This window comes from Salvia splendens, chromosome 21, assembly GCF_004379255.2.
Source record: "Salvia splendens isolate huo1 chromosome 21, SspV2, whole genome shotgun sequence".
Taxonomy (NCBI): Eukaryota; Viridiplantae; Streptophyta; class Magnoliopsida; order Lamiales; family Lamiaceae; genus Salvia; species Salvia splendens.
In genome coordinates this window covers 21,287,888-21,297,540 of record NC_056052.1, presented here as the reverse complement: position 1 = coordinate 21,297,540, position 9,653 = coordinate 21,287,888, and the positions used below count along the sequence as shown (strand labels likewise).

The 9,653-nt window shown below is 34.1% G+C and overlaps 1 protein-coding gene across 1 annotated transcript; it reads right to left on the bottom strand.

Annotated features, from left to right (window-relative positions):
- Positions 1-5,371: 5,371 nt before the first annotated feature.
- On the bottom strand, positions 5,372-7,884 carry LOC121783448 (39S ribosomal protein L41-A, mitochondrial-like). Its single transcript, XM_042181517.1, has 3 exons — positions 7,696-7,884; positions 7,134-7,198; positions 5,372-5,633 (listed from the first exon to the last, which is right to left on the bottom strand). The coding sequence occupies exons 1-3, from the start codon at positions 7,838-7,840 to the stop codon at positions 5,580-5,582; spliced, it is 264 nt and encodes an 87-aa protein (XP_042037451.1). The 5' UTR covers positions 7,841-7,884; the 3' UTR covers positions 5,372-5,579.
- Between the last annotated feature and the right edge of the window lie 1,769 nt (positions 7,885-9,653).

Sequence of the window (9,653 nt, the reverse complement as noted above, 5' to 3'; positions counted from 1 at the left end):
CAGGTCAATATATTGACCTAATCAATAACCTAGCTTCCAAAATTGAAAGTAATTTTTGGGTCATTGTTTACGTTATTGGAATTGAATATTTAACATTGATTTTCTATTAATAACATCTAGCTAGCGTGGAATTTGTTTTCAATTTGGGCTATCTTACCTTTACCAGCGAAATTTTTAATTTAGTACTCTCGTAGGTTTTTGTTGAGAACATAATATTCTATGGCAACTAGCTAACTACTACTATTTTCATGTATACTAGTAATATACTCTATCTATGAGTATATTGTTGAGGTGGAGTTGCTTACTAAAATCATTTGGGAGTTAGGGAACATTTATAGTGAAGTAAAAAATTGATTACATTAGCAATGAAAATTGATTTCATTAGATAACTTTTTTATGATTTTGGTTTCCAATGAAAAAAATGCTCAGATTATTGGCGGAATTTTCGGCAGATTATTTATGCCAGTGACATAAAAGTATTTTGATTTCAAGATAACTTTGTCGATGAAGTTATGAAATGTGTCTCTCAAGCCAAGACCGGATGCAGATTTTTTTGGTCGAGGCTATATTTTCTAAATTTCGTATTTGAAATGCCGATAGGAGAATTTTCCTATGCTTAATTTTATTGACAGATGCGTTTACTTAACATTTATGCAAAATACCAACTATTTAATACTAATATTATTAAAAAAATTGATTTGGTAAATGTTTTGAGTCCATTGTAGCTCTCAATTGAGTTCAACTTGTCCCTAACATGAAATTAATGTCGAACTCCATCATTTACTATTAACCCATTCGTCACTTAAATAACAAGATCGATGAAACAGAAACTGAAATTTCCAGTCATATATATGAATTTTTCTTTAATCAAAAATAATTTTGTACAAATTAACAGATCGATCACCTCCAATTATTGAACCCTTTCCCTTGTAGTTCTTGAATGCATCAACGCCTTATTTTTAGTAGGCAGCAATTTTGACCAAAACCCACGTTTCAAAATCCCAACGCTTCGATCCTCCTCTTCTCTCCATGCCTGAGACGTCGATCGGCTCTTCTTGAGCGTTTCCTTCTTCAAAAGCCTCGAGGGGGCGTAGCTCAACACAGGAGAGGAATACGAAGACTCATCCGAAGATGACAGGGATGAAATATACGAGGACGAGGAGGAAGACAAGGAGGAGGCCGAGTAAATCGCAGGTCTCTTGGCGCGGCCATTGGCTAATCGGAAAAGCTTTTCGTTGAGGCAGCGCGAGCAAACCCCGGGAGATTGTATGTGTTTGGGGTGTCTCTTGCAGGGCGCATTGGCTTTGGTCCTGCCGTAGGCTTTGTGGATCTTAGGTCTTCTCATCAAAGATTCCATGTTTTTGTGTGTGAATAAATGTTTTGTTTTGTTTTGCTTTGCTTTGCTTTGCTTTGTATATAAATTGGGGGAGAGTTGGGTTTGCATGGATATTTCCACGATGTTTCAAGAGAGGTTTTATAATTTATTTGTTCAAAAATAGGCTTTTTTGTTCAGACTTGAAAAGTCGGCTTACGGAAATATGGACTGAATTGCAGGCTTGGATTGTGTGAAATTTACAAATTTTGTGTTGAATTGGTACAAAATGATATTTTCAGTATGATATTTTTAATTAATAAGGAAATTCAGTCTCTTTGATATTTTAAAAATTATGTATGACCTGAATTTGCAATTGGTGTACTTTCGTATATCTTGCTTTCTGAGTAATCTATATACCTTTGTATTTTGTATTTTGTATTTTGTATTTTGGAATGTTGTCTGAGTAGTTGTAAAACGGGGTGCAAAATCGTGTAGGTTGGGTCATTATTGGGTCAATCTTATAAAGATTCAACCCAATAAAACATAATCTGAACTTGATCTGTTAAGGTTAATTCAAATACGATATATATAATACGTGTTCACATGATACAATAATAACATGATAACGACACAACCTTATTTGCATGATTAAAATATGATATTACATTATTATATTACAACCGATTTATACGATTAAACCTGATTTTTTTTTAAAATTTACATGATAAAACTTGATTTACATGATTTAAACCCAATTTACATAAACATAGAGAATAAAATTAAAGTATAGTTTTTATTATTAAAGTATTAGTAATATTTTTAGCAAGTTACCCGAACCGAATTTAATCCAATTTGAACTCATTCTGGAATTATTAGGTTCTTAATATGTCAACCTGATTAGGACACAAATCCAATAAGAGTTAGACTCAAACTTTAATTTCATCGATGTTTGTGTGTGGTTTCCGTGAAGATAAATTGACTTGTGACATTCTTGTAAATATATGCTTAATTTGAAGGACCGAATCATCAAAATTTGATAATTAATTATAATAACTGTTCATTCTAATTCGTGAAACATCCATTCTATCTGTGTTCCACAAGAATATGCACTCTTTTATTTTTACTTCATCCAACTTTCTAGTTTTGGAAACTCTTTTCTCACTATTGAGGTGGGACATATTCTTCACTAACAATGCATTAATTACTTTTTCTCTCTACCACTTTCTTACTTTACTAATTTTACCTTAAAACACGTGTCAAGCCTAAAATGCATATTATTTTACCTTATAACAAAAGAACTATAGAAGTATAAAAATCAATTTCGCCTATTTCCACAACTAAAATAAAATGTATTTAGTAAACTTGCAGATAAAATATAACGACTCATCCGTTACACAATTGAAATGTTAATATTCTCACGTTCCTTTTTCGTAGTATTACATAGCAGTAACAAGCATTGAATAACGGTGGGAGAACTAAAAGATTGACATCTTAGGGCACCCGCAATGGGGCGCCCGATGGCACGCCCTATGGCGTCCATCGTCCTCGGGAGCGGACGATGCCCCCATTGTGGGTGCCCGCCATCGTCCGTCCCCTTCGTCCGCGGCCGATCCATAGGGCGTGCCCTATGTCGCGGACGATGGCCTATCGTCCGCGCCATTGTGGGATCGGCGGACGATGACGCGAACGATAGGCCATCATCCGCGCCATCGGGCGCTCCATTGCGGCGCCTCATTGCGTAGATTTTAGCCAACTCAAAACGTGTAACTTTTGTTTAATGAATGCAATCTTCGCCGATTTTTAGTTAATCGTTGTGTTTTTTAATTTAGTTTGCATTACATTTTTTAAAACATTTACATTAATTAAAAAAATAATAATATAACATTTAAATTAATAACATATAGGGAGCGCCTTAGGACACCCCATTGCAGGTGGGGGTAGGAGGATAAAACTGATGATGTGGCGCGCCATAGGGCGCCCCATTGCTAATGACCTTATAACCTCCCATTTAATTAATATATGCACATACCAACTATTTTATTGTGAAAAAAATAACATTATTTAGAAATTAGAAAATGATTAATAGTAGCATGTACTTGTAGGGCAGGCAAGGTGTACATATTGTCAGCGTAAATTTCAAAGTATTTATTCTTTGTGGGCCTGCCGTTGAAGTCGCCGCACCGCTTTCTATTTTTGTTTTCTGAAAACCAAGTCGCTTTTTCCATTAAGTTATATATTTAAATTTTGAAAATTTTATTTAACTTATTCTCATAAAGTTAAAATTTAATCAATTTATTCTTCTGACAAATTTAACAAAATTAAATTTAAAATGGACTGTATAAATACATTTCATTAATTCCATAATGTGTCATAGTAACTTTTAGGTTTTATTATTTTTATAGTTGGCTTTCAGTTTATTACAGAATAGGGTAGTATTTGATTACTTAATTAATGATATTAGTTTGTTAATAACTATGTAATGCGTTGCATCAGTATAAGTTATGTACTGTTATTTATAAGAGATAAGTGTTAGACTTGTTGAGTTTGGTCTTATTATATTACTACCTGTTAAAGAATTTAGTTACACATTCCATGAATTTTCCCACAAAATATACCGTAGTATGATATTACGGTATGTTATACTCTATTCGTCCCATTAAATATTGTTTTCACCATGTGATTTTATATAGTACTAGTGGTATATTATTTTGCGAGTTACTTCAAATTGCAAAAATAATAACATCCTTTAAATATCCATTTTAAGTAGTACGTTAACCGACCATTCACGTTTATATTTTTGACAATCGCATCAATTTTGTGAAAAATTAAATTGCCAGTAGTTACATCAAATTGCAAAAATAATAACATCCTATATCACGTTTGTTTTTATGACGATCGCATCAATTTAATTTTCTCCAAACTTGGATTGATATTGTAAACCAAATGCAAACCAAATGCAAATATCGTTAAAATATGTCATAATGAATAAAATCAATATCATCAAATTCAAATAATCCGATTTAAATATATCCAATGTTTAGATCTATCTTCTCTTTAAAGAGACAAAAGCACCGACAATGGTTTGAGTTTTGACAATAAAGCCTTGAAACAAACTCATTTTGATAACCAAATGTGGACCAATAGCACGTCGGGACGTGGCAGCACGAGCACCGACATCTACTGTTCAATTAAACAAAGTTTATAGTACTAAAAAAAACAAACTCACGTGTTTGAAACGTTTTTCCCTTATACTAAGACTTTGTCAATTCCTCTAATCCCTATAGTCATACATAGAAAATAGAATACGTCAAAAACGAATCTACTACTACATTTGCATAACGTAATTTGCAAGTTAAGAAAGGTCAACACACCATTTTAAATGACCACTACAATTTATTACTCCTAGTAAGCTAAAAAATGCTATTTTCAATAGTGTTACTTGTTCATAAACTCTTAAATTTTACGAAAAATTAATTTTGCGTATCAACTTACTTAACAATCTGCATGGTAATTACACAACTATTGATTTGATACAATTTGCAACCGACGAAGATTTCGATCTCATAGTCACATTAGCTTGCTGATTTCAGCAAAAACGACGTAGTTTCGGTAACAACAATGCGATGCCATTTAATTCTCGTCCAATTATAAAACGCCAATTAATTAGTCATTGTTAGCATCAATATTCCCAGACAATCTTCATCAGTGATAAAATCAGATCAAACTACTTGTCGAGTGATAATTGAGAATTGTGATGATTTAAAGTAATATACGAATTAGTTTTACAATTAGATAACTATTTTGGTTTAGAATTTATAAGCTGAGTTCTACTATAGAAGCTGCTAGTGTTTAATGAGGGCAATCGAATAACTTAGACCTTCCCTTTCTACTATATTTAATTACTGAACTAATGGTACAAAACTTGAGAGATAAAAAGACAGCTGAATACACATGGGTTTAACCAACTGAATCTAAATCTAACCAAACCAGTCTTCCAAGTTCCATACCATACCATTAATATTCACCCAATAATTGCATCCTAATAATAAATTCCAATTAAAACTAATTCATGAATATTACTCCAGTTCAAAGTCAAAATACTAACACAACCAGTTCAAATCAGACTTGTGTGAATTCTTTAGGAAAAGGATACATTTTCTTATCTACTTATTTTTAAAACATATCATACTGAGCAGCAGCATCTCAAGGAAATAGAAACAGATGTTCTCACCAAACATGCTTATGACGTCTCTACCGAGCACATTCATTTAGCTGATTTGGAACCTTGTACAGCGCATTGAGATACGTATGGCTTTAGCTGAAAAAGTAGACGAGCATTTGAACGATCAAAATAAGCAAGAATCAATAGTTGATATCGGTGGTACGTCAGTAACCATTGAATCATAAAAGGCATGTGTGAACACTATTGATATTGTGAAGTTGCAGAGTTTAAAGATAGAGATGCCACTTAAGGACAAGAGAGCCTAGCCTCTTTCTTCTCCACCACAAGCCTACTATTTTCTTATGAAGCATATACAATATCTCATACCCAATTATTGTGCACAAACATTATACCTTCTTTTAGCAAATGCAATTTTCTTTTTTTTTCCCATATCACTATAGACAACTAATTGTTTGGTGACCTTCTTAATTTTACCTAAATCATCACTGTTCAAGAAACTACAGATTTAAGTACAATCGATGCGTACTCCAAGTGCTGGATATAGTATATCAAACCAGTTGAATTTTATGTAAAGAAATCCAAATTTTCATATAGTGTTTTTTAATTTTGAGGGAAGTTTGAAAACATCCATTACTCGGAAAAGGAAATGGAATTAAGGAAAGCTAGACCTCTAGAGGGATTAATGAGAAACAAAGACTATAATTTTTCAAAAAATTACTTAAGCAATACAATTTTTATGTAACTTATTAGTATCTTCTCATGTGTAAGCTGTAAGGACAATAGCATGTGAGAGTTATAGGAGATTCGGGCTCCAAGTGTATTGGATGCACCAATTTACACATTGACACCTTCCAAAACAACTTAGAAAACCCATTCCTATGTGGAGTGTGTATATTCTATACACTATAGCAATGTTATCAATCTCGTATGGCAGCTTATGGCGGTTCGCCTAAAAACTGCCACAGGGATATGGCGGTCAATAATTAAATTAATAAAATAATACTTATATATTTATATATAATTCAAAAATTAGAAAATAATAAAAAATATCATCTAAAACTCTTAAAACAATTAATAAAGCATAAAATACAACTCTAACATGCATGTTTCTTGCATAATGCCTCATTCCTAAATGCAGTACACACGCAATGTTGTCAAATGGCGGATATGACGGTGCTATGGCAGTGCCATGGTCCTATGGCGTTTCCACCACCGAACGCCATGCCATAGCGCCATGGCGCCGCCATATCTGCTATTTGATAACATTGCACTATAGCTTCCTAATGTGCGCCCTAAAGGTCGTACATTCCATGTTTCCTGAAAAAGAATCAAGTGCACACTTTTACAACTAATCACCAGATGAATTTGTCTCAACTTCAGTGCTTCACAATCACCTAGATTAATTTGCATCAACCGTAAATATCCAGAAACAAAATCCTTTATTCAGAGAATGAACCTACGGAATATGCGGAGTTTTTGCTACAGATGAAAAGGGAGGGTGCTAACTGCTGAAATTCATAATACTTATATATAAAAGTTTAGCTCTTTCAGCAGATATAGAGCCATAGAGGGATAGCATGAACGCTCAGTTGCAAACGAACAATTTTATACCTTGGAAATATATTGCTTATTTACCTTGAATCCGGTCAAATCTGGCACGACATAGTTTGGCAACTTTTCAGGAACTACCACATAACCACCTGGAGATAACATCCTTCCAAGTTAGTGACTTAGTAGTGTCTTTAGCTTTACATCTCAACCTTACTTAAGAACACACCATTCCATGATCAAATTAGACAAAAATCAGAAATAAATGACAGCACAATATCCAAATTAGTGTAGCAGTAACACACTAGGAATATTCTCAAACTAAGAAGCTGTTGTCCTTCAGTAATCATAGACAAACAAGAAGCCGAAATAGATTACCGTTCTGTCCGAACAAAACACAATTATATCAACAAACATAGCATTTATACTAAAACTAGGCCCTTTCCCCCTTCAAAAGCAACACCATTATCCATTCGTACACATAAAAATATTTATATATGCAAATTCACATACCCAAGTCCAACCAAACAGTATCATTGGCTAGAGACATACAGAGGCACGAGAATCAAACGCAGGTAAAGGTTCCAATAACAATCTCAAGGGGTAATTTTACAAAAGTGGAAGGTGACATTTGATGAGACGACAGAACCTTTTCGAGTGTGGAAACCGGTGGGCTTGCAATTTTTGCCCTTGTAATAGCTTTTAGGGCTCCTCTTCGAAGTCAGAATATCCAGCGACGAAGCTCTCTTCTTCCTGAATGCCCTTCCAATCCCCAATATTAGCCCTAACGCCATTTGTTTCACCTCTCTCTCTTCCTCTGCGTCAGTAAACAAAACTTTGAAAAAGTTGATTATTGGTGAAAATTCGGAGAATTTGACTCATTTTTTCTCTATTGGGCTGAGAGGGCCGCAATCATAGTGGGCCACATTGGCTTTATAAAACTAATATTTTAGCCCACAAATTGACGGATATGTTTAAAGGGAAAAGAGAGAGAAAATTGCAATAAATAGTCCATACTCCCTCCGGCCCACATTTTTAGTCCATTTTTGCTATTTTTGTCAGTTCTTTATTTAGTCGAACTTTCATTTTTTTACCATAAATGTTAAGTAGGCTTCATATTCTACTTATTCAATTCACTCATATTTTGTTACTCCCTTCGTCCCACAAAAGATGTCACACTTATGGGACAACATGAGATTTTATGAGGTTTTGTTTTGTGTGTTAAATGGAGTAGGAAAATATAATTTTTATATTTATGTGAGAGAATTTTTTCAAAAATGAAAATGTGACATCTTTTGTGGGACAAACTAAAAAGGAAAGTAAGACATCTACTATGAGACGTATAAAAGTAGAACTCACATTCCACTAACTTTTCAACCCACTTTTCTTTACATTTCTTAAAATTTGTTCACAAACACAGAGTGGACCAAAAATGAGGGCTAGGAGGGAGTAGAATAAACGAAATTACCAATTTATGTCAACTAAAGTTGTGTCCAAACTTATAATCTGAAAAACATTGATGTGGAGTAAATCATTCACGCTTGTTATTGGGTCGAGGCCCAGTAATCGAACCACAACGAGTCTCATGTTAACAAGTGAATATAACTGTAGAAATAGAATGGCAGAATGGAATTGAGAGTCACAACATCTCTCTCTAATATAGAGAGTATTACAAAGTATGTAGGGGATATTTAAATCTATTCTACAAAAGTTTCAATTACTCCCTTCCTCCCCCAATTTGTGTCTTGATTATTTATTTTAATTAGTCCCTTATTACTATTTTCATTGTAAAACTCATATTCCATCACATTTTAATAGTATAATACTACTAATGCAGTACACACATATCACTAACTTTTTCAATCCATATTTCTTTTAAATTTCTTAAACAAAGACCAGGTCAAAGCGTGACACAAATTGGAGATGAAGGAAGTACAATTCAACATTTTCCTATGATGTACTCCCTTCATCCCAACTAAGAGCATGAAGATTAACAAATTGTATTAATTGATAAATGAAGATAAAATAAATAGGAGCGAGGAAAAAAGTACGAGAGATAAGAGAGAGTAAAGTAGAAGAGGGAATAAATTAAGAGCGATTAGATGTTTTATTTTTTGTCAAAAAAAAGAAATGACTCCTTAGTTCGGACATCCCCAAAAAAATACGTCTCAACTTAGTTGGGACGGAGGAAGTAGTTCTTTCTTTTTCTTTGCGATTATCATTCCTTATTCGACACTACCTGTCAAAATTAACTCGACAAGAACTTCATTGAATGCCTTTAATTTGTTAGGATGTCTGCCAACTAATCTTCATTTCATATCGGATAAATGATAGTTCGATAATTCCTCGTTCAATCTTCATCTTGATAATGAAATAACGGTTGATTCTTTGAGATATTGATCGGTGCTTTATTGTCACAAAACAATTACTCATTTGTGTCAAGGGTAACCTGAGATACTGATAGGCAGGGACGGAGACACCGGCGGCCAAGCCACCGCTCCAGCGGGGGCTTGGCCAGAACCGGACCCAGACCCAGACCCAGACCCCCCCTATGCAGCCGCATTTCGCCTGATCTCCGCCCCGGCTTTGGATGGCCTGAAATTTGAT